We start from the raw sequence: 26,341 nt of genomic DNA on the forward strand, positions 1-26,341 counted from the left end.
ATGATCTCGTAACAACTTCCGGCCCCACAAGATGCCCAACCTCCGGTGTAAACACTGGCACGTGTTCAAAAATATTGTGAAATATTCTCACCATACCAGTTTCAACCGGCTTCTGCATCTTCAAACCAGCCGAATGCCGTTTCAATTCATTGGATAAATTGTTTGTCGCATGATAGTAAGGTATGTACATTTTATGCTGGGGGTAAAGATAGAAATTTTCATCAAATAAGGCATCATTTCTTGGCGTTTCGTTGACGTTTGTGGAATTCTGGTGGTGCATTGCTGCATTGTACAGGGTGCCCAATAAAAGATGTTGTCCCCTTCTCAGGATTGTCCAAAGGATGTTTATCATGTTTGATTCCGGGAATTGCCAGAATCATGAGAATGATGAAAGTTGTAGAATTATATGAATATTTGCCAAACACTCACTCTGACTGTGTAATCAATCATTCATGAGATGGCGTACGGTATTCTAATGTCGTGACTTTCATTCGCGGGACCTGTTTCATTTTTACAGAGTTTGGTCTACAATACAACCTTACCTTGAGCTGAAATCATGAAGCGTAACTTGTTTGGTGGAGCAATGACCATCTTCCTTCCAGAAGATGTACTGGATGCCAGGTTAGTTTGAGCAGAGACGACATCTGTAGAAAGAACACCAAGTTTATTGATTCACTAACATTCTTGTGTAATGACATATTTCTGCTTTCATTTAGTAATCGATAAAAAAATTTGAATTACATAGTGTTTTGTTATGCATTATATGAAGCTTTTCTTTCATGATCTTCTTTTCATTTAGCAAAGTCAGACAAATTCCTGACAACCAAGAAGTGTTCACGCATTCCAAAACAGACCAGAGTATGATCATCGAGATTCTCGAATATGTGAATGAACCGGATCAGATGGCTATCAGGTAATTATTGATAATGATGATAATACCATGAACTTGTTTGAACTCCACCCCAGGTGTAAATAGTAGCACTGCAATGCTTGTGCCCTCTGGTCATAATGACGATGTCTGCATGGCCATTCATGGTTTGAGATCAGATGCTGCCTCATATGAAGACGCACCATTCAATTGAATTCACACACCCTCTTATTGCCTGAAGAAAGACCATTAAGTGGGTTAAGTATCTAACACAAAATTGTGTATACTTCCTTCTACTCCTTTTCAGAACACATTATGGGGATATTGCTGGTTGTAATGATGCTGCTACAGATGAAGACACTCAGATACTTCATGTTGAACAGATTCCTAAAGACCAAGTTGGTATGTCCCAGTAAGTTTTGAACAACATTGACTGCATGCCATAACATATGCTTACTGCAGCCATACTTAGGAATTCTTCAGACCTTTCAGTTCCTCTATGAGTCTGTTTATGATCCTGATGTGTTGTTTTCCTTCCTTTTTTTGTTTTTTTTAGGCAGGAATGACCAGTCAAACATAATTGGGCCCATCATGGCCATTTGCGACCTTAAATTTCCTCAAAAGTTTCAGGGTCATTTTAAGTGCTCACCCCGACTACACTATTGAAAAGCAGTGTGGTTCCAATCTACTTACTCTTTAATGTTACAGATGCCAAAGTGCTTGGTTCATTGCTGGAAAACAGAAGGTTGCAAAGTTCCATGAATCTGTCAAAAATGAGGTCAACATTCACATGGCGGTCTTCCGACTTCAGCAGTATGATTCTGACATATTGATCACCTTCAATGACCCAGTGGCAATCAAGTAAGTACAGGAGAACCTCTCCATAAAAGACTCCCTTTCGACTGAAAATGCTGTGCTTAATTAGAGAGGTGTCTAGATCACAGAGGTCAGATAGCCCAGTAATAGCCCTTTCGGCAAAAACTCTAACTCCTTAATAGAGAGGGTGTCCCGTCCAATGGAAGTGGTTGGAAAGTTTATTCTTAAGATTTTAATCTCAGGTCAAATTAGTTACTAGCTATGAATCAAGCTATGTCATTCATATGATCTTCACTTCTTTAGCAGAGAGATGTTATAGAGTGGGAGCTGAATGGTGCCCAGACTCTGATCATTATGATGTGTTTTCATTAAAAAAAATGATAGCTTTGGACCTATTTCAATTTTCAGCCCTGATAGCAGCAGTCACGGAGCTATTCCGGTCTCAACACAGCCATGGTCTATAGAACAGTTCAGGAATTCGGTTATGTCGCTGGAAATAGTCAATGAAGAATTGTTTGGATGAAGATTGCGAATGGACTTTAAGAACGCTCATCCAGCTTTAAAATATTGAGTTCCGGCTCTTCTGTGCATGGAAGGGTCTTCTACTTTAGTTTATCCTTTCTGTAAACTTTGAAGCTTGGCAGGACTGAGGACTTGACTAAAATGGTCAATATATTTAGAGCCAAGACACTACAATTTACAAGAATTGTATCTGTGCTCTCAACTTGTAATAAGTCTGGCCTGAGAAAGACTACCTCCCTGAGGCTTACGATGTGTATGCCGGTGTGTGACATCTCGATCCATCACAGGTTTAGAACTTGAACTGGTGCATGAAGATTCCATTATTTATGTGTGTTATTGTGGTGTGGTTACTATTAAACAAGGGACATTGAATACCTCTATGAGGTTGGATTATTTCATCTAAAGCCGAATGCTGATAAAAATTCATGAATTTTGAATAATCATAACTTCAATGAAGTTCAAGTTGAATACTCCTGGTTGATGTATGTTTCTGATATTTTTTTAACAGTGTAACACTTTTTGGTTGCCACACTCTCTTGGAGAAATGTGCTATTTTTCAAGCTTTCATGTACATTGTATTCATTGTAAGACAATAAAGGAATGTCATTAAGTTTTACTATTTGGTTGTTCTTTCAGTGAAATCAAACCGCTACCCCTTTCATCGATCACAATGATATGATGTCTCGCCAGTCCCTGTCACAACGATGTGATGTCTAACCAGTCCCTGTCACAACGATGTGATGTCTCACCAGTCCCTGTCACAATGATATGATGTCTCGCCAGTCCCTGTCACAACGATGTGATGTCTAACCAGTCCCTGTCACAATGATGTGATGTCTCACCAGTCCCTGTCACAATGATGTGATGTCTCACCAGTCCCTGTCACAATGATGTGGTGTCTAACCAGTCCCTGTCACAATGATGTGATGTATCACCAGTCCCTGTCACAATGATATGATGTCTCACCAGTCCCTGTCACAATGATGTGGTGTCTCACCAGTCCCTGTCACAATGATGTGGTGTCTCACCAGTCCCTGTCACAATGATATGATGTCTCATCAGTCCCTGTCACAATGATGAGGTGTCTCACCAGTCCCTGTCACAATGATGTGGTGTCTCACCAGTCCCTGTCACAATGATGTGGTGTCTCACCAGTCCCTGTCACAATGATGAGGTGTCTCACCAGTCCCTGTCACAATGATGTGGTGTCTCACCAGTCCCTGTCACAATGATGTGGTGTCTCACCAGTCCCTGTCACAATGATGTGGTGTCTCACCAGTCCCTGTCACAATGATGTGGTGTCTCACCAGTCCCTGTCACAATGATGTGGTGTCTCACCAGTCCCTGTCACAATGATGTGGTGTCTCACCAGTCCCTGTCACAATGATGTGGTGTCTCACCAGTCCCTGTCACAATGATGTGGTGTCTCAGCAGTCCCTGTCACAATGATGTGGTGTCTCACCAGTCCCTGTCACAATGATGTGGTGTCTCACCAGTCCCTGTCACAATGATGTGGTGTCTCACCAGTCCCTTTCACAATGATGTGGTGTCTCACCAGTCCCTGTCACAATGATGTGATGTATCACTAGTCCCTGTCACAATGATATGGTGTCTCACCAGTCCCTGTCACAATGATGTGGTGTCTCACCAGTCCCTGTCACAATGATGTGGTGTCTCACCAGTCCCTGTCACAATGATGTGGTGTCTCACCAGTCCCTGTCACAATGATGTGGTGTCTCACCAGTCCCTGTCACAATGATGTGGTGTCTCACCAGTCCCTGTCACAATGATGTGGTGTCTCACCAGTCCCTGTCACAATGATGTGGTGTCTCACCAGTCCCTGTCACAATGATGAGGTGTCTCACCAGTCCCTGTCACAATGATGTGGTGTCTCACCAGTCCCTGTCACAATGATGTGGTGTCTCACCAGTCCCTGTCACAATGATGTGGTGTCTCACCAGTCCCTGTCACAATGATGTGGTGTCTCACCAGTCCCTGTCACAATGATGTGGTGTCTCACCAGTCCCTGTCACAATGATGTGATGTATCACCAGTCCCTGTCACAATGATATGGTGTCTCACCAGTCCCTGTCACAATGATGTGGTGTCTCACCAGTCCCTGTCACAATGATGTGATGTATCACCAGTCCCTGTCACAATGATATGGTGTCTCACCAGTCCCTGTCACAATGATGTGGTGTCTCACCAGTCCCTGTCACAATGATGTGATGTATCACCAGTCCCTGTCACAATGATATGGTGTCTCACCAGTCCCTGTCACAATGATGTGGTGTCTCACCAGTCCCTGTCACAATGATATGATGTCTCATCAGTCCCTGTCACAATGATTTGGTGTCTCACCAGTCCCTGTCACAATGATGTGGTGTCTCACCAGTCCCTGTCACAATGATGTGGTGTCTCACCAGTCCCTGTCACAATGATGTGGTGTCTCACCAGTCCCTGTCACAATGATGTGGTGTCTCACCAGTCCCTGTCACAATGATGTGATGTATCACCAGTCCCTGTCACAATGATATGGTGTCTCACCAGTCCCTGTCACAATGATGTGGTGTCTCACCAGTCCCTGTCACAATGATGTGGTGTCTCACCAGTCCCTGTCACAATGATGAGGTGTCTCACCAGTCCCTGTCACAATGATGTGGTGTCTCACCAGTCCCTGTCACAATGATATGATGTCTCATCAGTCCCTGTCACAATGATGTGGTGTCTCACCAGTCCCTGTCACAATGATGTGGTGTCTCACCAGTCCCTGTCACAATGATGTGGTGTCTCACCAGTCCCTGTCACAATGATGTGGTGTCTCACCAGTCCCTGTCACAATGATGTGGTGTCTCACCATCCCCAGTCACAATGATATGATGTCTCACCGTCCCCACTCATAATGATATGATGTTTCACCAACCGTCCCCAATCACAATGATATGATGTCTCACCGTCCCCAGTCACAATGATATGATATCTCATCAGTCCCTGTCACAATGATGTAGCGTCTCACTAGTCCCTATCATAACGATATGGACAAGTCTCATTGTATATTCATACTCAATATAATATCTGAAGGACTATCCCTTGGAATCTTGGAGATGGGCTCAAGGGATGGGCTATTTTTATTGTTATTTCTGTAGGTATGTTGCAGGCAGCATAACTCAAATATCTAATATCTAAATAACAAGGGAAAAGAAACGCATTATGAAATAAAAATATAAAGAAAAAAAGAAAAAGAAAAATGTTGTCCACAACCGGATTGGAACTCGCGACCTTTGGATCGAACATCGTATTCTGGCATTTCTGTCGAGCGCTCTCCCAACTGCTCTGAAATTTCTAAGACTTCTGACGTCATGTATTTGTTGAAATCTGATTGGCTGAAAGTCCCTGTACAAATGTACACTATAGTGCCCCAAAGGATCAGGAAAAAAATTTGCCAGCCGCTCATGTAATAACCTCGACAAATTACGTGTATAAAAAATACCATCCTCATCAATAGCAACAAAATTAAAGCATCGCCGCGCCCAGTAGGATGCCCCAGTAATGGTTCAGAATTAGGCAGTGGTGCGATACATATACCCTTATTATCTGAAGAAGGCCGATTAGTATAAGTACATGTACATACTGTATCGATGCCACACGCCAGTTGAGGGACGCCCTTTTTTACATGCAATAACTTGTATTTGATTGTTGTCGACGAGCCTCAACCGGCTAAATTTCGTCGACCCAGTATATATATACACTTGCTTTTCACTGAGGGGCATAATCTGTTTTCTTTTGGAGTTTACACATGCTACCGTCCGAGTTGTTCACAATGTCAAACGTCATTTACAAAAAAAACGCATAGAGATCAGAGAACACCCGTAAACGTGTTAAGAAAAGCCCAAAGTTAGGTTTCGAAGGAATGCCACAGCGGAATTGTATGCAGTTGGAGTAAAGGGAGGGAACCCTCTTTGATAGTGAGAAATATTGATATAAGGGCTTTAATTAACCTTCAGGAGTTCATTTTTCTTTTGTGAATACAGGCACTGCATGCTTCCAAGGGACAAGATTGAAACGATTGCCAATAAAGGAACCGCCGAAGAGAGATCGCATCTCCGGATCGGACTGCACAATGTTTCGATCGGTAAATTTAAGATACGTCAACGTCGTGTTCTTGGTTCTGATTTCGGTTGTGCTGTTATCTTATGTTTCGAAGATGAACCAGGCTCAACAGTGGGTTGCATCAGGACAACAAAACAGCTTATTAGAGAGCCAGCCTGGGCATTCCACCGTCACATTTTCTCGTAAAATTCAAACTGATTCTCACATCGAAACGGTTACGGAAAAGCCTCATGAAGACAAAATATCGGAAACGAATGGTTCCATCAAGTTGACGAATTGGATTACCAAGGAGTTCATCTTAAAGGAGTTAAGGGAGTATACGCCGCCGAAAATTAATGCAACGGCCGACCTTAAGAAGCAATTGGATAAATACAAACCGGTTGATTTTGGACACAATTTGAACGTCAAGGTAGGTTGACTTGGGGAAAAATGTCAGAACTCCCCCCCCCCTTATAAAGGCAGTTATAGAGCTCGTTAAAGGGACTAAGCCATCACGTAGCCTTGTGTGTCAAGATATGAAATAGCAAGAGACATTGGGTCTTCTTTTCTTTTCTCGGGTATAAAGTGGCCTCAACCTCAATCGCGTATCGTGGCACTATCGCTGGCCCTTTATACCCTCCTTAATTCATCGGGTATCCCAAGAAATTCGTCACAGTCTCTATTATTCTTTCAATCCCTAGCATAGGATATTTTTAACAAGCCCCAAGAATATAAAGCATACTGATAACCGGGGCAGGATCGTGACGATTGCATTACTATATTCCAGCCTCCAGCTCAGAGCGATTTTATCAAGAGTCTAAAGAACCCGTGTTGGAAAGTTGATGCGACGCTTCACTGCCTGCCCTATTTCTACTTGCTGGGTTTCCCCAAGAGCGGCACCACCGACCTCTGGACCCGCATCAGCAGGCACCCTCAGCAGGCGTGGAAGGCTGATAATTGGCAGTCAGGGGATGCGTGGCATAATAAGGAGGTGCAATGGTGGACATGGTTCAGGTTCAGTGGGAGTACGCAACTAGATGCACGGCATACAGGTATATACTCTATAGAAACTGAGGCCCACGACGATTGGGGCCTCACATGTCACTAAACTCCCGAGGCGGTGACTTCGTCATCCTTTTCATACTTCAAGGAAGGGACGAGGCCGAGCCACTGCATCCGGTGTGTAGCATGCTCCTATAGTACGATGTCATTTTCTTCGACTTTCCATTATCGAGGAAACAAAAATGTCCCCTTTTCAATGCGAGTAAAGAAAGGGGTCCTGGCGAAAAAACAGCCAGTTTCGTTCTTTAAACCTTTTAATTTTGCACGATACAGACCAATTGTGTCTCGAAGAAGGGTCGATACAACCATTACTATGATCATTTCAAAGCAATTTATTTATATCTGAAGTAAGTGACGCGTGAATCGTCGCCTGTACTCAAACGTGATATGTCATTTACCATTCCAGAGGGACGCTTATTGAATACTTACACACGCAGATTCAAGGAACAACTTTTTAAGAAGAACAGCAGTATGAGCAGTAATATCATAACAGGTAAATATTACTTCAATATCCAAGGGTTGTCCAACTTCAACAGTGATATCAACTCGACACCAATCTTGATGCCAAATGGACACCATTCTCGAGATGTGACGATAACAACGTGCATTATAAACGACGGCGATGACGTGACGCTGCTGCTGCAGATGAGACTGATAGTGATGATGATGAAGGTGCTGATGATGATTGATGTCCATGATGAAGATGATGATTGCAGCAGTGGCCATGCAGCAGCTGGCACTGATAATTATGAAAATGGCATGGTTACGAAAATGATGACTCTTACGAATGACAATGACAAAGCATCTCAATATTTATCTGTGCGATTTAATTGGTTCCTGGCATTGTCCGGCAAGACTGACACAACATGCATTTTGTTGCAATGCTTTTTTTACATCCTGTACCTTCTAAATGATCTAGGCCCTTACACAAATTATGATAACCTGTCTCAATTATATCCTGTCTCTTTAGGTGATGGGAGTGTCTCTTTGATCTATGACGTCAGTTTCCATTCAAGGTCAGTGGTGCCGGCCAAGGTCAGCACGAACAAGCCAATTACGGCGCCTGACCTTACCATCGCCAGCCTCATCAGGCTTTATACACCACAAAGCAAGTTTATTATCATCATGCGAGACCCCGTCGACGCGTAAGTACTATTCAGGGGCCTTTAAAGTTGAATCTTCTACGATCTGGACTGACAAATGATATCAATAAAATAGGGAGGCGTCCTGATTACTGAGGTCAAATCGCGTAGAAACAGTTACCCCATTTCCTCAAACCAGGTTTTCAAAAAGAGATGCTGGTAAAGTTTTACCGCTGTGTGGCACTGGCTAACAATTTTCTGTTCAGTTGAAGCAGACTCTCTTCCTTGAAGCAAAATTCCATTACCTGTGTCACCATGGGAATGGAAATTGGGAAGTTCGACTAACATGTTTTGCTTTGGTTGTACATAAAAAGAATAAAAGCAAGGGATACATAAAATTTTGTTCAGGACGTCTTATCGACCAATAAAATATCCCAATCCAAGTTTTTGACAAATGAATAGATAAAACAAATAGAATTTCAGGCCGTCTGTTACACATCTATGAGGTAATGAGCTTCTTCATTATCTTTCAGAATGTATTCTCACTACCAGTACTGGCCAAGGGGAAGAGCGCGTTCGCCTGCAAACTTTCACCACAGAGTCGTGCAGGTATTGTCCATGTATACTGACTGCTTCAAACGGTATTCGATACGGGCTTGCGCGTACGATCCGAACCTTTTGGAGGAAAGTGACAGACAAGGGGTAAGTTGGCCGGTTTCCTATGCAGTACTGTCAATCAAGGTTTTAACATTGGCTATTTTTATTGGACTGCGATCCTTCTGGAAGTTGCGCTCCTCCTGGAAGCCAGTTTTAAGTATTGAAAACAAAGAAATCCTCTGCCCAAGTTGGCCCTTTATAAACGTCTCTCTAAACTCCATTCTCCTTTTTGCAGGTGCGATTATACCACGTCCTCTATGTCGTCTACCTTTCCGACTGGTTTAAGGTATTCCCGCGGGAGCAATTCCTTATAGCAAGGACTGAGGATTATGATAAGGATGTAAACGGCCACATGGAGAAAATATTCAAATTTCTTGATATTTGTAAGTCGATTTGCCTGGCATATCTATTCGCAGTTTAGGAAAACTAGGCTCACGGCCAGGTTGTTCAAAACAATTTTACCTTGCAGAGAACACCTCTCTATAAATTCGGGACGGCATTGGTCGGTCCCACCGGTATGTCCTAGAGGAAAGGAACCCTAGTTCACTTAATGATGCAATACAAATTATATGCAGGAAACTTTTTCTCATTGTTTTTCTTTGTTTATTATTCAGCCGTCCTTAAAAATGATACGATGAGCAAGATATCGGGACCAGCGCACATGAACGTTCGTAACAACACACCGTATTTGAAAGAGACCCTGGAACTGTTCCAGAATTTCATCAAGCCTTTTAACGATGCCTTGGCAGACTTACTCGGAGATCAGCGATTTGCATGGAACAGATCGTAATGCGGCTCCCTAGAACGCTAACACAATATCTGGACGGACTTGTTTGTACTTGCGAGGATAGGCCCTATATTATTGGACTTCATCAACGGCACGAAGCACGTTACTTGTACATGCACTCAGTTGCCCGAATCGGGTGACCATTTTATTCTTCGTCTGAATACTACAGGCGACACAAAAATATTACCTTTGTTTTTAAAAATGACTCCGAAAATATCGAACACTAAGTTACCAAACTTCGGTATAATGTACTGAACTGTCAGTTCTTCTTCTAGACCAGAAGTACATTATGTTGTATCAAACATTTTACTAAATTTTATCAAATGCTTTTGTTGTTTAATTTTATGTCTTTTTCAGAAAATGTTATTCCCTGTGCTGTGGTTCATCCCTGCATAATGGTTCTTTTAATTTTTATCAAAGCGTTTTGAAAATAAAAGATTTAAATAAGTATTCGAAGACTTGTTATGCTTACATGATACACGTATATATATTATTTTTTAAAACATTGCTTTGACCACAGTGGTTTACGTGCATCAGCCATAACCTAATGGGTTGGTGAAAAATGTGTCAAAAGCATATTTTCGGCACCGATCTATACCCGTCGCTATCCATCCTTCCAATCTGCTTTACCCTGCGTTTTTTCCTCCATGATCATAACTCGGTTATTTGATAAAGAACCTTTGTCGCTGGTTTTAACCCCTGACGTTTTGACGGTAAAGTTCGGGTCTTTTTTCTGAATCGAGTCGAAGTTTCGGAAATCAACGGTGTACCGAATGTCACGCATATAAGGGTTTTTTAGTATGGAAATGGGTCTAACCCCAAACGACGAGTAATTCACTTCACTTTGAAGCGCTTTCGTAAGTTGTGCGATGCCATTCGAAGAAAGGTGATGCAAATAATGAAAGCACGAACTTCTTTTATACGAACGCATAGGTCCGTTATCAAAGTTATTCGCATTGCTTCTCCAGGTTGTATTTCGACAGTATTGCTTCTTTACCAGAAATAATAGTTTTACATTATGCGGGTTGGTCTTCTCCAAAGGACAAGTATTCACTTTCCTCTGAAATCTCTTTGATGATATGCATAGCTTCATTTGAAGGGAAAACGTTTTGTTCTCCATGATTGCTTTGAGATATTTTGCTTTGTCACGCAATGGGTAGGAAATATCAGCTGCATTACTGCAGGTTTTCAGGTTTTTATTATGCCGTGTCAATATTTGACGCCAAAATTAAACAATGCGAATGTCCACCAGTGCACAGTCACTCAAGCTGAGGACAAAATCCACGATCTACAGCAAACACGTTCCAGCAGACTTGATAAAGCTGTGATTACCGAGGTGAACCGATCTTTGTTTGACCAGCTTTCCTTGTCACAGAGCCGATGAAAGTTCTTGTCGAAAAAATACTTAAAGGTACAGCGAACCATCCAACAAAAAGTGCACCCGTGAGATTTACGGGACAGCACACTCCAGAAGAAAGAACAATGTCGTGTCAGCGGCAATATCGCACTCTCTATACTTTCAATGATGAGGGCGGCAAACCCGTCCTTAAGCCCGAAGCACACTAGCCGCCAACTTCGGCGTTCACAGGCGTTTATTGCCGCAAGAGTCCTGAACGCCTGAAAAATCCCTAGTCTGCTACGAACGGCGTCGGCGAACGCCACTTGCCGCCACTTGCCGCAACTAAACGCCAAATATCTAACATGTTTGATTTTTGACGCGTGTCGCCGCGTTTGAACGCAAGAAGAAGCCAGGTGTGCTACGGATTGCCGCCTGAATCGGCGTCGGCGGCGAGGCTATGGCCAATCAGTATGCGTCTTGATATCACATGATTTCAAAATGGCAACCGAAAGTGGCGGAAAAGACGCTACTGGACGCCGATTCTGGGCAGGTGTGCTCTGACCGGGATCCACTGGCCGCCAACTTCGGCGTCGAGAGGCATCAGCTGAAAGCTTCTTGTCGCCAAAGTTGGCTAGTGTGCTGCGGGCTTTACATCCACAGCTTTATTGCTTTATTTGCCAGCTGTTCTGATATCGAGGGTTATTTGACTGGATTTAAACACGGACTGTTGAGAAGTCCGTGACACTCGAAGCTGACAAGGTGAGTTTGATGTCCACTCGTTTCAACTGGTTGGATCCCCTTTGGAGATATCTGTAAGTCAAAGAAAGCTATATTTTGTTATCTCTACCATGGTTTTGCAATACAAGTTGGTGTTGAGAACCTTTTATTACCAGCTCATTGCCCATACCGAGCTATCAGCGTAGTGAGTCGGTGTCTATCTTTGAGACTTTTAGGATTGACGCCATCGCTGATAAATCGGCATGCAAAGTCTGGTTCATCTCGCGTATTGGTGTCCAGTGTTTGTCATCGCTGTAAGGAACCTTCTGCGGGAGTCGGGGCGGGCTCGGGTCTGACTTAGACGAACTTAATTACCTCGAAGATATTCGCATTCGGATTGCCTTGCAACCCTCGTGAGCACCATCACAACTGGAAACCGTCGCGTTTTTCCCGCGTAAAACAGTCTTTATGGTCAGTTACAACCCAGTAACACTTGCCAGGCGAGCCATAACTTTTATCCAATGCTTGTGGAAACTGCGCGGTTTCTCGCATTCGCCGGTGGTTCCCGCTGTTATAATGGGAAACGAAGCTTTAGGTGCCACAAATACCGCGCTACAATCGCCACCACCACTAGACAAAAGCAACAGCAATAAATCATCGTTGCTGAAAGAATTGCAAAGCACGACAAAGGATAAAAACACACTGCAAGCAATGAGGAACACATGTGGGTCTTTATGTTGAAATGAATGTAAAATGGGCAGGTTTAAAAAGCACTACGCTCCCCCTTTAAATCGTTTCATCTTTTGATTTGCAGGAAAACATACCCTTATTGGTTTACGAATGACAATGGCGCTGTACCTCCTATTCCTGAGCCTCCTGCTTCTGGCCTTCACCACCGCCGGAGGAACATGTACTGAAAAAGACACACGTTGCGAATTCTGGTTGGTAGTCGAGAGGAAAATGACCATGATCAGTCCCCAAGGAAACCAGCTTACCAAAGGGGACAAAGGTCAACTCTACTACGCTTCTGATAACCCGCAGACGGCAGCCTCTGTTCCGGTGGAGGGGGTCATCACTGCGGACGGATACATAGAAAATAGGATGGTTTACGTCGTAAATGGAACTTTTCCTGGGCCTGATATCGTCGTCTTTGAGGGCCAGGATGTTATAGTGCACGTGCAAAACAAACTGGCAGCCGAACCGCTGACCATCCACTGGCATGGCATTCACCAGAAAGGCACTCCAACCAGCGATGGGGTTGACATGCTCACGCAATGGCCGATTCTTCCCGAGAATACGTACACATACAAGTTCAAGGCGGATCCCCCGGGCACCCACTGGTACCATTCACACACTGAATTCCAAATTTCCATGGGCGTCCATGGCGCATTCATCGTAAAGAGAAAAGAAGAGTACCACAAATCGGACGCTGAGCTGACCATGTTTATTTCCGATTGGAATCACTTCCATACGACACGTGATCTTTTCGCGAGGTGGACATTTGGTTACTACGAAAATGGCCAAAGCATCCATGCTCCACCAGGACTTGATGGTTTTACATACGGCCGCTTCAAGATGCATTCCGGTTTGTTAAACGGCAGAGGGCGCTACATTGATCCAGAAACTGGCAAAAACAATGGAGCCCCGCTCTCTCGTTTCTATGTCAAAAGTGGCGACGTCCTCCGCATACGACTTGTCAACTCCGCCGGCATGTTGCCTTTCCGTTTCGCAATCGAATCGCACAAGTTTAAAGTAATCTCTAGCGATGGAGCAGACATGGAGGAGATAGAAGTTGATGGACTTTTCATCTATCCTGGCGAAACGTACGATATTTTGATAACAGCTAACCAGGCCTCAGGAAGCTACAAAATTGTCGGCAAGACCCTTCTTCTCCACGACGATTTTCTAGCCGAAGGAGTGCTGCAATATTCTGACGCACAGGACAACTACGACCTCAAGGACGGTGACATCTTAACATGCAATGCCGAAGCCCCTTGCACGTTTTTCAATTGTCCGACGTCTGACGTCCGAGTTGCCTTCGAACAGTACTCTAAATGCATAAATATTGACGAAGCGAAAGGTATACACGTACAGGACCACGTGTACGACCGTTCTGCCAGACCGAGGGAAATCTTCCTTAACTTCGCCTATCCAAGACCACCAATGCATACCCCACAGGCATCGGTAAATGCGATCCGGTTCCACGCTCCATCGTCGCCGGTCCTTCTTACGAATGAAATCGAACACCAATGTCCGAAAGGTTGTGCCGAACACTTCTGCCAGTGCACCCACACTGTCGAATTGAAGAAAGACGAGATGATCCAAATGGTCCTCCTAAATGCTGGCGCTGGTGCGGGAACTGTCCACAGCATCCATCTACATGGACATTACTTCCATGTTTTGAAGATGGGGTATGGTGTCTATAATGCAACCACTGGAGCCTATGTCTCAACTAGCGTAGACATAGCATGTGCGTCTAGCGATCCCTACTGCACAAACGCAACCTGGGCTGATCCATCATATCGCCCAAAATTGAGCGAGATAGGGAAATTCCGTGGACACGTGAAAAAGGATACGATTTTAGTACCCTCGGGCGGATACGTTGTAACTAGATTCAAGGCTGACAATCCTGGGATGTGGATGATGCATTGCCACCAAGAGCTGCACCTTGCGGACGGGATGGCAATGGTGTTTGTTGAAGCAAAAGACGACATCCCAGGAATCCCCGCAGAGACTCCATTTTTCAACTCCTACGGGAACTTCCGAAATCACGCTGAATAGAAGAGTCATCTCAAGATTAAAGCATATTGGGTGATATGAATAAAGACTAGCAAATGCTTTTATCTACAACTCCATGTACATTTACACCAGACCTTTCTGTACAAAATTGAAGTAAAAGCATTTGCTAGACTTTATTCATATCAGCCAATACAGAGGGCGACCGAAAATCCTTTCTTTTCATAAAATGCGTCTATTATATTTATTGCTAAATAAAACTAAAGGTCCATACCGTCATAAATTCGAATGGCGATGCCGCAAGTCAAACAGACTGGGTACTGTTGATTAAACTATAACTATGTATAGGTCTAACACAGGCAAATGCACCCCATACAGAGACACGTGCCAAGTCGAGCATTGCGTTCCACAGACCAGTGCCTCCTGTCGTCGCAGAGAACTAAGACCATAAGACATGGAAATCGATATTTTCAGCAGGTGGCACCTGGCCACTTGGCCGTAAGACAGTCTTCCAGTCTCCATGTATACAGGGCACTCAAAAACCTCTCTGAGAATGCCCACCATCACGCCATACGGGTAATTAAATAGTCAATTTTGCCTCTTTATGGCACTCAGACTTGGGCCTATTGGCCTGGTCACATTATAGGTTCAGTATGTTTCAAAATATGAATGGTTGAGGATGCTCCGAAGTAATATTTGCTATCGAGTTCGTTCATTGGTTTGCTTGGAGATGGATTATTAGGTGTGGATCTGCTCGTGCTGCCCTTGGCTCTGGGTGTAACAGCATTCGTTATCTCGCCAGGTCTGGTTGTGACAGTATCTGCAATCTCATCAGGTCTGGTTGTGGCAGCATGTTATGGTATGGTTGTTGCAGTATCTGCTGTCTCTTCAGATCTGGTGTTCTGATTATCCCTTTCTGAAAATGATCAGGTATTCACCATGTGAAAATGTGACACATTTTTCCTAAGGGTGGAGACAAGGTCCACCCTGTAGAGACATGGTGCACTACGCTGGGAGAGTACACATCTAGATAAGACAGAGTACGCATAGTGAAGGGGCACGGCACATCCAGCAAAGACTTGATACAACCGCTCTCTGGCAACATGGCGAGCTATGAAGGGGAGGGCACATCCAGAAGAGAAATGGTGCACTACTGTCTCATTATCCCGGCAAATGTGGAAAAAGTGCAGAAATTAAAAAAAGAACGAAATCAGCGCCTCTGGTGTCAAGATTTGAAAATACTGTTATTAGAATATCTCCGACATCCCTCGATGTGCACATTGAGGATGTAACAAATCGCTTGTAAATATAAACACACAGGAGTTTTTTCATTTTCTTTGTCAGAGAATAATCTACTTTTCTAATAATCTGACTCTGAAATTTACCGTGAACATTGGATGCTTAGTTTGTGTTAGCAGAAGAGGATATTTTCAACAAATTCCTAAGAGTTGTAAGTGACCATACCACTCGTGCACTCATCGCAGATGCACTCAACAAACACTACAGCACTGTCTCTGCAGTCACAGTGTCTCACTGTCTGTGCATCTGCTTGCAAAGGCTGCCAGTCACTACAGTACCCTCTGATTTCAACTCTGATTTATAACATACATGTCGATGTTTATCATTTTTGTTTCCAGATGGAGTAATACAAAACCTTGATTGCAACCATGCCATTCATGGCATTATTCCGTCGTAATCCTCGCTCAAATGGCTACGGGCCATTGAGTATCAACTCCTCCGCGGATGATGACTACACACACGACGACTCACTGATCCTGAATGGTGCTCTTAGCGATGACTCCAATCCGAACCATGTGACAAATGGTTTTACTTCGGGTGCTGGGGTTGATTCTAGATCCCGTTGTCCTGGCCGTTGTGGTTGCTGTAAAAACATTACATGTACTCCCCGAAGCATCCTCGACTTTCTCTTGACGAATGTTGCCATTTCTATGATTACTATCATCGTTGGTGTTGCAGTACCTTTGGCTCTTGGTTGTTGGGCATTGTTTTTGTTGAAACCATCAATGGTTATTGACAAATCGATGAACTCATTTACCATACCAAACCACCAAGCTACCAAGAGAGCAGACGCGTTATCAGTTGCCATATCACATATGAATACTGGCTTAAACCTGAGGGGCAAGCGCAGCACGGACAATATAATGGGCAAGGAATTATTTCTGGATCAAAACAAGCCCCCTACAAGTGCTCGGCATGAACTGTCTGATATTCTAAATACTCTTGCAATAAACAATTCTCAAAGTGCCATGAAAAGTGTTCTCAATAACATTCCCTTTAGTTCCACGACTGATGAAAGATCAAACCCTGTTAAAAGCAAACCGAATAGAAATTTCAACCACACCGTTAACAAATTCGTGGAAAAGCCAGACAGGAAAAACAGCATTCTGAGAGCTTCCAAACTAAAATCAGCATTGCCAAATCAACCAGAGGATGGTGATATATCGAATGCAAAAGGACAAAGTCCTGAAGTTGATCGAGTTGATGATTTATTGCAAGCAGAAGATGTCTTTCCTGAAATGTCCGAACCGATTTCTGTCCATCGGGATAGGCGGAGCCTGCCGAGAGAGAAACGCAATGGAGGCCTTAACTATGTTTTCTCGTAAGTACAAGTACATTTGAGGGGCCAACTGGCATGATTTGTTATTCAACTCGGGTTGAGTTTGACTGTCAAGTAGGTTCTAATTCCCCTTTAAATTAATCATGATGGATTATAAAATGTGTCAATGCAATAGCACATGAACAGAAAATAATGTAAACCATGTATAAGTATAGACAATAGGGAATGTAAAATATGAATGAATGAATGAATGAATGAATGAATGAATGAATGAATGAATGAATGAATGAATGAATGAATGAATGAATGCTACACTTATAGGGCGCCTTTCCGTGGTAGCACCACGCTCAAAGCGCCACCTCCCCGAAGAATCGATTAAAAAGCAGAGTTTTTAATTGTTTTTTGAACATTGTCTCTGGCTGGGACCTCAGTTCAAGTGAAAGTTTATTCCAGAGGTACGGGCCGCACCTTGAAAAGCTGCGGTCACCGTACCTCGATCTGGTCCGCTTGACCTGAAGGGTCTTGAAAGTGGCTGACCTAGTGCGACCTTCTGTTTCCAGGAGGAGGTCATTGAGGTACTCCAATATGCCATTGTTTCAATCTACTGACTCTCTGCCCTTTGGTCTTAATCAAATGGCCCTAGTACCCCAGTTGACTCATCAAAATCTTGTCAAAAATCAGCAACAACACAACACAAAGTGAATACTGGTACTCTTACAATGATATCCCTTAACTGACTATAAACTAATCACTTTGTAACCATCTAAAAACTTCAGGTCACAACAACAAAAATGGCAGAAGTGGCGTCTGCAATTAGCATATGTCGCAACTGGTGAAGACAACCCAAACATTTTCACCGAGGAGCGCCTGGCTACGATTCACGATGTGGAAAAGAAAATCATGGAACATGCAGAGTTTCAGAACTTCTGCTGGAAAGATTATCGCAAGACAGAGCAGGACCCTACCCTTCTTCAATATAGCGGCTGTGCACCATTGAATTCGCTTCTGACGTACTTCTACCCGTCGAAGGACAGCTTTGGGAACATTCACTATGATGGGCTGGGCGATCAGATTATCAATATTGATAGTGCCGTCAGAAAAGCCATGGGTTTCCAATCGTTTTATTATTTTGTTGGTGATATGTTCAATAGAACTTTGAAGAAGGGTAGTCTGCTCCACACAGAGGTTTACTTTGGTGTGCCACTAAAAGGTTTGTATCTTTGGACAAATATAATAGTGTAGCCAGTGCCAGGTTGACATGTCTCCTGTTATTCAGACACACTATTTCTAAGTTATATATGTGGTTAAACTATGCAATTCTTATACAAGGTAAAAACCTATGACGCATGAAACTCATAACAAAAAGAACTAATAGTATACAGGCCTGAACATGTGACTTACAAAACTCAATCTTGTTGTGTTGTGTGGTGACTAGATGGATGGATATAATTTTGGCATTTGCCCAAACCTCCCAATGTTACATGTAAATGTCAGTCTGGATATTTTTTGAGTGCTTCCATGACCGAATAAAAACCTGAAAAATCATGATTGTCTCCCTCTAGCACCTGAATTGAACCTCCCACAAAAGGAAATTTGAGCAAATGTCTCCTTGCTCTTGTCAATAAACAGGTTTTATTTTCATGTTGTCCAGGGTACTCAAACAGAATGGACCATGCTAAGGAGCAGTATGAAAAATATAAGAAGTTTCTTATCAGTTACATTGATATACTGTCGAAGGCTTCAACCGAGTAAGTTCTTTTATTAGTTAAAAAATGGCAGTTGATAATGGAATAGAACTGCAAAGCACTGTGCAAACGAGTAATTTTAATTGTTGGGACGTGATCATCCCCACAAAGATTGGTCATCACAGGTACCTGTAACTGGTAACTGTGATCACTATCACCTGCGATCAGACCAAAGACGGCACTTAGAGGTTTTACCCGCAGACAAAAGAGGTTTTTGTCGCACATTGCAGCAATTGTAATAGCAGGTCACAGTGATTTTGATCGCTCGTCTGGCGCACATTTAGTGTTTGCCCAAAGAAGCATGCTTTGGCGTCATCTCAGTCTCATCATGTCGGAGCTCCAGCGATAAATGCAAAGAGTTTCGAAGAAGAAAAGGTAACCCAATTGAGAATGATATCAATTCAATGATTTCCTTTTTCTTTTCAGTAAAGTGATTGTCCTCTATGGTGGCAATGAAATCTTCGACTACGAGGTGGAGCATTCATTCTGGAGCGACATGCGTCTCTCATTCATCAGCGTCTCGTTCATCGCCCTCATCGTGTTCATCTTGACCTCTTTTTCAATATGGCTGACAGTGTGCGGCATCACGAGTATCATACTGAGCTTCTTTTTGGCGTTATTTTTCTATCGGGCCGTCTTTCAGATGAATTCACTCGGAATTCTGAACGGTGCATCAGCTTTTGTGATCATTGGTATAGGTAAGTCGCACGGTGTATGCCAGTGTTTATTCCCGCCAAGTACACATTGTTAAACCATGGCATCCATCTTCTTCATCTGACCAGCAAATCTGCAACCTGCCATCGCTGATATGTGTGACAAAAGATCTCTTGTCTGCAGGTAAACAGGTAATCGCTAAAGTTCGATATAGACTTGCAGGTACACATTTGAATTAGCTTTGATTCATCTCCTCTTATTGACACTTCTCCTCCCTTCTAGGGGTAGACGACATCTTTGTCTTCATCAATACATTCCGGCAGAGTAGTCATATGAAGGATCTGGCTGCGCGGATGAAACACACCATCTACACTGCGGGAAAGGCCACGTTTTTCACATCATTCACAACTGCAGCTGCCTTTGCTGCGAATGTAGCCTCTTCTGTAAGTACCTTCTGTGTTCTCTAAACCTGAAATTTTTGGACTTAAGGTTATTCCCTTGGCGGGGTTTACCGCATATGAAATGTCTTGTCTCCTGTTCTTATGTTGTTATTTCTTATTTCCAGATCCCAGCTATCCATGACTTTGGTCTATTCATGTCGCTAATAGTTGGGTCCTGTTGGCTGAATGTAATAGTGATCATGCCGCCAGCCCTCAATGTCTGGCATCATCTTTGTGTTAAATGTGAAGGAGTAATGTGTTCTTGGTGAGTTTTTTATTATACATTTGGATATCTAAACATGAAGTCGCATTTTGGGCTTTTGTGCTCAGTCCAGGCATATTTAGAAGGACACTGTGACATGCCACACCTGGAGATGGTGAAACTGTTGACAATCGCCAGTAAATTCCAACCCAGATGGAACTGCCTGGTGTTATCGTAAAACCACCAGGATGACTGAAAGCATACGCCAGTGTAAAACAGTTTGAGTAAGCAGTTGTTTACAGTGGTTCTAATTATACTTAGAGTCAACAGAAATCTGTACGAAATTGCTCACCTCCATTAAATTTATTCCAGTTGTAAATGTAAGGGTCCTTGTAGTAGCCTGCACTTGCCTGATGATGTGAGAGAGTTTGTGAGTAGCAGTAGTAATCAACTGGCTGCAGAGTGCCCACCTGATACGGAGGATGATGATGATCTTGATGTCCCTCTGATGAGAATCGAGGCTGATACATCAAATGGTGAGAACACATTCTTTTTATGACAATGAGACTTCAAAAAAGCATGTGAGAAACATGAGTAGCTTGCGTGGACTCCCCTATTTGGCCAAAAGGCAGTACTAACTGGGACAGTTGTGAAATCCTTTGATACAGACGCTAGTCAGTAGGAAGTGCTACCTGTAATGCCATAACTGTAAGAGCTATTTGGCCAAGTCTGAGTCACTTTGCAAGTAAACCAAATTAGCACCTACATGTATGCCCGTAGTGGCAGGTAAAAATCGCTCATCCCGCCTTAGAGGAGGTACTCCCAGGATAATAATACCTCAAAGTGTAGACTGAACGCTGAAAAGAAGGAGAAGATTGATTCCTAACAGTTCTAAAACTTTGTTGACACAGCTCTGTGGGGTGAAGATGGAGATGAAGAGTTGCTTCGTCTGGAGGCCGAGTTGGAATCGCGTCACGACAAGGTGGAAGGCTGCAGTCTGACAGCCAGGATTCAGGTCTTGGTGTATCACTTCATCGCAGTGCCTGTTGTCAAAGCCAGGTGGTTAATCCTTGGTGAGTTGTTTGAGTTGTGGTCCTGATTTTTTATCCAAACAGTCGATCTCTTTTGATGGATGTGGGTGAAAAGCCAATCTTTGCAAAAATGCTGGAGATGTCGTAGGCAGCAAACCGTGCAGCCATGTTAGATTGTAGGAAACTCTTGGAGAAGAGTAACCCAACATGAAGTGTCCTTTTTTGCTTTCAGCCTTTTATCTAATGTTATTAGTAGTCGCTGCTTGCCTCGTGAGTCAAATCAAAACGGCTAGCAAACCACCGCAGTTCTTCAGACCAGAATCGAACCTACAGCGTTTCTATGACCTCAAGGCTAATCTTAGTATTGACGTGCTCAGCTGTGATAGATGCTCAGCTATCTATGAGGTAAGAGATGATGAAAGAATGTGCAATGTATATCCCAGAAAATTGTCAATCATAAACGCAGAATGATCCACGTCATTAGTCGAGGTCAAATGTACACCAGTCGGTGACCAAAATCAAAATGGCAGCATGAGATTATCCTACATGTACATGTTCTGGCTAACGGGCATCAACATTTTCAAATATTCGATTTCAGGTTTCAAAGGCTGAAGAGAATCGCCATAATCACCATGTGAAGCCACCGAAGCATACAACTAAAACGACCACAACGGCTGTACCTACTATGCTTCCGTTAGTCAGTACAACAACTGGAACAACAGCTACAACTATAGAAACAAAACCTCCTCCAAAACATTACCCTACACCTAAAACGTTACCACCTATCCATACCACGACTGCTACTGTCAAACCTGTAATAGCTACGACTCCAAAGGACAATGGACATGGTTTACATAGTAAGTGTTAGTCATTGTGTCAGTCTGTTGATCGCATAAAAGGATGTACCACCATTGTAAAGTATTGCAAATATGACTGCTCCCTAAACCTGACCTCTCATCTGAATATCCTATTTCAGCTTTGCCGACAAGCCTTCCAGAACCAAAGACAACGCCACATGCAAAACCTAAACCAAGTCACGGCTCAGCTTCAAAAGATTTTGACGCCTGTGGTGAAAATGGTGAAAAGTGTAGTGCGCCCGCACCACAACCTGTCCTCGAATCGTCAGCTGCCATCTACGTCGTGATAGGCATCAAGGGAATCGATAGGTCAAAGGTCGACAAAAACCACGTCCTCACAGATAAGGTTAGTACAACAGGCGTTGACCTATGGTCCTGGCCATTGTCATGTCCTTTGGAAATCTCCATTAGATCAGTGGCTGTCTGGCCAGATTCAGGATTGGTTATTTCTTCCAAGTTATTCAAGCAAAAAATTGTTAAGACAGATTCTGCTAGCTTGTGTTGCCCATGGGCCAATTCAGTGCAGGGTGAATTTATAAGGTCTCTGGTGTGAGTGCCCAACTTTCCTTCATATCTTATGAAAATTAACTCTCAATCTTTCATTTCAGGGGGATGTAGTGTACGACCCAGCATTTGAGAAGGCCTTCAATTTCTCCCGTGGTTTTAATATCAACAGCACAACATTGAGGAACCTGTGCAAACTCTGCAAACTAATTGCAAATAATACAGAACTGGTCAAGCCAAACTCAGCCCAGTGCCTACCATCAGGTAACTTTAAAGCCTGTTCTAAAATACCCTGTCATCCAAAATCATTTTTTTGTTTTGTTTCAAATTGAAAATCAATTAGCCGCATTGCGAGTGAAGCAGCAGCTCAGACCTGTGTTACTCCCAGGAATGTACAAGCCACTAGCTTGGGATTAAAATGTGAAGCACTTTGAGCGACTGAAGCCAGTTTGATTTAGTGCCATTAAGGATCGTGTTGAGAATTTCATATGTTCTGTTTTAGAAATGGATCATTACCTTCAGTCGAGACTCCTGAGCCCGTATGAAGAATGCAGAAACCTACCCAGGAATAAGATTGTATATAACCACAATCTACCGGTCCGTGCCCTCATGTCTTTCTCCAAAACGGGCCACGCCATCAAATGGATATCCTTTGCTTTTGAATCGGTGAGCGACAGTTAATTATATTGTAGTTCTGTTCTGAGGGTGTCATCTCTATACCACTGTGCCTGTGTGATTTCAAACGAACATATCATCTTTAAAAGCCACAACTAAACTCATCAGTACTCCGTTCTTCACAACTTTCGGAATTAGGTCATTGTTTTGAAACAAGCACATTTGAACCATGTATGTATACTCTCACTTTCAGACCACCAGTAAAAGCGGATCATATTTTGCGGCTTATAAACAATACCAAAAATGGGATGCGTATCTTGAACACCTGAAGGTGACTGTGTTACCGAAAGACTCACCTCTTCAGTCTATGTACCAGACATCGAGATTCTGGGCAGATGTAAGTAGAGGAGATCCATTGTTCAGTCAATGGGTGATATGAATAAAGGCTAGCAAATGCTTTTACTTCAATTTTGTACAGAAAGGCCAAGTGTAAATGTACATGGAGTTTTAGATAAAAGCATTTACTACTCTTTATTCATATCACCCATTGTTATCTATAAATTCCTCTCGGACTGTACCACAGTCACCCTTTTAGAATGTACCACTGTCACCCTTTTAGAATGGCAGTGCACTGTCAAATGGATATACAGTATGTAATGCATGTGTACGATGTCTACATTCATCACAGTACAATGCAAATACCATTGTACAGGAACGAGTGATTTACCAGGTTAGCAGGAGGCCAGTTTGAAAAACATGCTACAAAGTCTGCAGTTGATAATCCAAATGTTCCTCATCTAACCTCGTACCTATGTATTTTCAGGTGTTTAAGGAGATAGTCGCTGTAAGTAGCGCCATCTATGGACTCGTCCTCTCCATGGTGATATGTATGGCGGCAGTGGCAATATTTACTGGACATATTCTCTTGTTGATCATTGTGATGCTCTCCATAATAGGTAAGTTGCGAATGAATGAATACAGGGTCTTGGTTTCAAATATTCTTTATATCATGTCAACCTTGCAACCTCAACTTGATTGCAAGAGAATACATCATTGAAATCATGATTTGCTGAGCATCGCTAGAAACTACTTCCATGTAGGTAAGGACTATCACCTGCTACAAAGGGTGATATGTAATGGTTTTTTCTGTAAATCCTCCTGTAAATTTTGTATTTTAGGAATGATTCTCTGTGTCATTGGTATCTTCTACGTGGCAGGCTGGGAGATGGGTGCAGTGGAGGCTATATCTCTATCCATCTTGGTCGGCTCATCAGTCGATTACTGTGTTCATCTGGTGGAAGGATATATACTTGCGGGCAACAACCCACCCATGCATTCTATGCAGGTTAGTGTCATTTCTCGCCAGAGGAACTCGGCAAATATGGGGGTGCCATCCTTTTTTGATAGGCTTTAGTGATGAATTTAGGGGAGACGGAATAGAGACAGACAAAGAGAGACCTGGCGGCGTTCCATGGCAAAGGAACTTCAAGAGAAGGGCCTAACGTGGGAGGCAGCCAGACAGCGAGCAGCCAACAGACTTGAGTGGAGGACCCTGGGGAACGCCCCATGTGCCACCTAGGGCACGAAGGGTCCCAAGAGAAGAGAGAGAGTGATGAATGCAGAAGACGAACTATTGTTTAAGCAATAATGATATTATATGAATACCATTCAAAGTGATTGTTTTTACTTGTAGTAAATTTCGGTCAGTCATTGCATTCATTTACAATTCTATGGTTTTGGGGGGCAATGAGTTGGACCGGCAGGGTTTGGGGTGCAATAAGTTGGACTTGAAGTGCTTGGGGTGCAATAAATTTGACTTAAAGGGCTTGGGGTGCTATTATGGACATTGCCACCTGCTTCAAAAAATTTTAACCTTTGCCATACTTTTTTCAGAGTAGCCAGAAATTACGACATTGGCGGACAACAGCTGCCCTGAGTCACATTGGCGTGTCGATCATCAGTAGCGCCATCACAACGATAGTGGCGGCAATACCACTTACACAGACCACAATTGAGCCGTTCGCTCAATTCGGATCAATAGTTGCCATCAACACGACGGTGTCGATATTTTTCACCCTGACCGTCTGTATGGCATTCCTGAGTTTATTTGGGCCGGCATTTTTCAAATGTAACTGGAAATCGACCGGATTCGCCGTGCTTGGTACCAGCCTGACGATTGGCGGATTTGTTTTGATTTTGTTCATTATCTCAAAATGTGGTGTTCCCATCCCTGGGCCGAATGGGGAGAATTTGTTCAGCTGAGAGTCTTTTTTTCTCTTCTTAAGTTTCACATCTGTTTACCTGAGTATCCAAGTTATTATGTTACCTTCTTCAATACTGTGAACAGCCACATTTTCACGGGTGTTTTGTTTTCACAAAAATTGGAGGTTTACAGTATTTCAAACATAATGATTTCGATCATCTGTTAATTCTTTTTTATCCCACCATGGTCTAAAAGATTCTAAATCTTTCTATTTTTCAAAGTTATGTCTCCGAAAGACCAGATTAGAATATCAGTCGTATAAAAGGGATCAAGATCTTGTGCCGAAATCTGTTGTTTTTTTTTCGGCTTCTCATTTGTTGCTGCCTGGATTTAGGAACTAAATCTCATTTCGTTGCTGTACATATTTAAAACTTAAAGGAGGACTATAGACAGAAGTTAGTGGGTCAGATTGGCGGTCTTCACTTCAGGTGACCAATATCCACGGTCAGAGAACAGGGTCTGGGTAGACTGAGTGACAGATACAATCCTTGTACAATGTACTGTGCGATGGTAAAGACACCTATTGGCAACTTTGTATTTTCTTAATCTGACCCACATGGCTCCTTCTAATAGTTGCCCTTTAACCAGAGACTACATGTACTTATTTTTTATAAATGAAAAATTTTCTTGCCATCTAATGCAGTTGATAAAAACAAGTTTACTTAAAAAATCTCCCCAGCCAGTTGCACATGGGCTTAATAAGCCTGTGTTTGGTATCAACATTCTCTATTAAAAAATCTCCCCAGCCAGTTGCAGTTGCACATGGGCTTAATAAGC

General features: G+C 43.0%; 4 protein-coding genes across 4 annotated transcripts; all 4 read left to right on the forward strand.

Moving 5' to 3' along the window:
• Positions 1-68: 68 nt before the first annotated feature.
• LOC135496586 (ran guanine nucleotide release factor-like) lies at positions 69-2,822 on the forward strand. The gene is made up of 6 exons (XM_064785957.1): positions 69-180; positions 518-621; positions 800-913; positions 1,176-1,280; positions 1,577-1,729; positions 2,093-2,822. Exons 2-6 carry the CDS (start codon positions 557-559, stop codon positions 2,205-2,207), a joined length of 552 nt encoding a protein of 183 aa, XP_064642027.1. The 5' UTR covers positions 69-180; positions 518-556; the 3' UTR covers positions 2,208-2,822.
• A 3,588-nt stretch (positions 2,823-6,410) lies between these two features.
• Positions 6,411-10,083, forward strand: LOC135496557 (carbohydrate sulfotransferase 15-like). Its single transcript, XM_064785920.1, has 7 exons — positions 6,411-6,725; positions 7,083-7,347; positions 7,764-7,850; positions 8,328-8,502; positions 8,973-9,141; positions 9,332-9,479; positions 9,711-10,083. The coding sequence occupies exons 1-7, from the start codon at positions 6,411-6,413 to the stop codon at positions 9,884-9,886; spliced, it is 1,335 nt and encodes a 444-aa protein (XP_064641990.1). The 3' UTR covers positions 9,887-10,083.
• A 1,823-nt stretch (positions 10,084-11,906) lies between these two features.
• LOC135496738 (uncharacterized) lies at positions 11,907-15,357 on the forward strand. Its single transcript, XM_064786215.1, has 2 exons — positions 11,907-11,981; positions 12,754-15,357. The coding sequence occupies exon 2, from the start codon at positions 12,780-12,782 to the stop codon at positions 14,718-14,720; it is 1,941 nt and encodes a 646-aa protein (XP_064642285.1). The 5' UTR covers positions 11,907-11,981; positions 12,754-12,779; the 3' UTR covers positions 14,721-15,357.
• A 605-nt stretch (positions 15,358-15,962) lies between these two features.
• On the forward strand, positions 15,963-25,975 carry LOC135496786 (protein dispatched homolog 3-like). Its single transcript, XM_064786300.1, has 18 exons — positions 15,963-16,125; positions 16,313-17,295; positions 18,030-18,463; positions 18,905-19,001; positions 19,425-19,696; positions 19,935-20,095; positions 20,218-20,357; positions 20,667-20,830; positions 21,206-21,367; positions 21,558-21,730; positions 21,924-22,182; positions 22,302-22,528; positions 22,791-22,950; positions 23,189-23,352; positions 23,555-23,698; positions 24,125-24,257; positions 24,480-24,646; positions 25,195-25,975. The coding sequence occupies exons 2-18, from the start codon at positions 16,343-16,345 to the stop codon at positions 25,561-25,563; spliced, it is 4,179 nt and encodes a 1,392-aa protein (XP_064642370.1). The 5' UTR covers positions 15,963-16,125; positions 16,313-16,342; the 3' UTR covers positions 25,564-25,975.
• The last annotated feature ends 366 nt before the right edge of the window (positions 25,976-26,341 follow it).

The sequence above is a fragment of the Lineus longissimus genome, chromosome 12 (genome assembly GCF_910592395.1).
Source record: "Lineus longissimus chromosome 12, tnLinLong1.2, whole genome shotgun sequence".
NCBI lineage: Eukaryota > Metazoa > Nemertea > Pilidiophora > Heteronemertea > Lineidae > Lineus > Lineus longissimus.

Bases quoted from the DNA above. Each gene is read 5' to 3' on its own strand.
- LOC135496586 (XM_064785957.1), top strand. From the start codon at position 557: ATGAAGCGTAACTTGTTTGGTGGAGCAATGACCATCTTCCTTCCAGAA. The intron at 622-799 runs GTTAGTTTGAGC...CTTTTCATTTAG, and splicing joins GAAGATGTACTGGATGCCAG to CAAAGTCAGACAAATTCCTG. The intron at 1,730-2,092 runs GTAAGTACAGGA...TTCAATTTTCAG, and splicing joins AATGACCCAGTGGCAATCAA to CCCTGATAGCAGCAGTCACG.
- LOC135496557 (XM_064785920.1), top strand. From the start codon at position 6,411: ATGAACCAGGCTCAACAGTGGGTTGCATCAGGACAACAAAACAGCTTA. The intron at 9,142-9,331 runs GTAAGTTGGCCG...TCCTTTTTGCAG, and splicing joins AGGAAAGTGACAGACAAGGG to GTGCGATTATACCACGTCCT. The intron at 9,480-9,710 runs GTAAGTCGATTT...TTTATTATTCAG, and splicing joins ATTCAAATTTCTTGATATTT to CCGTCCTTAAAAATGATACG.
- LOC135496738 (XM_064786215.1), top strand. From the start codon at position 12,780: ATGACAATGGCGCTGTACCTCCTATTCCTGAGCCTCCTGCTTCTGGCC.
- LOC135496786 (XM_064786300.1), top strand. From the start codon at position 16,343: ATGCCATTCATGGCATTATTCCGTCGTAATCCTCGCTCAAATGGCTAC. The intron at 20,358-20,666 runs GTGAGTTTTTTA...AATTTATTCCAG, and splicing joins GAAGGAGTAATGTGTTCTTG to TTGTAAATGTAAGGGTCCTT. The intron at 22,183-22,301 runs GTAAGTGTTAGT...ATCCTATTTCAG, and splicing joins CAATGGACATGGTTTACATA to CTTTGCCGACAAGCCTTCCA.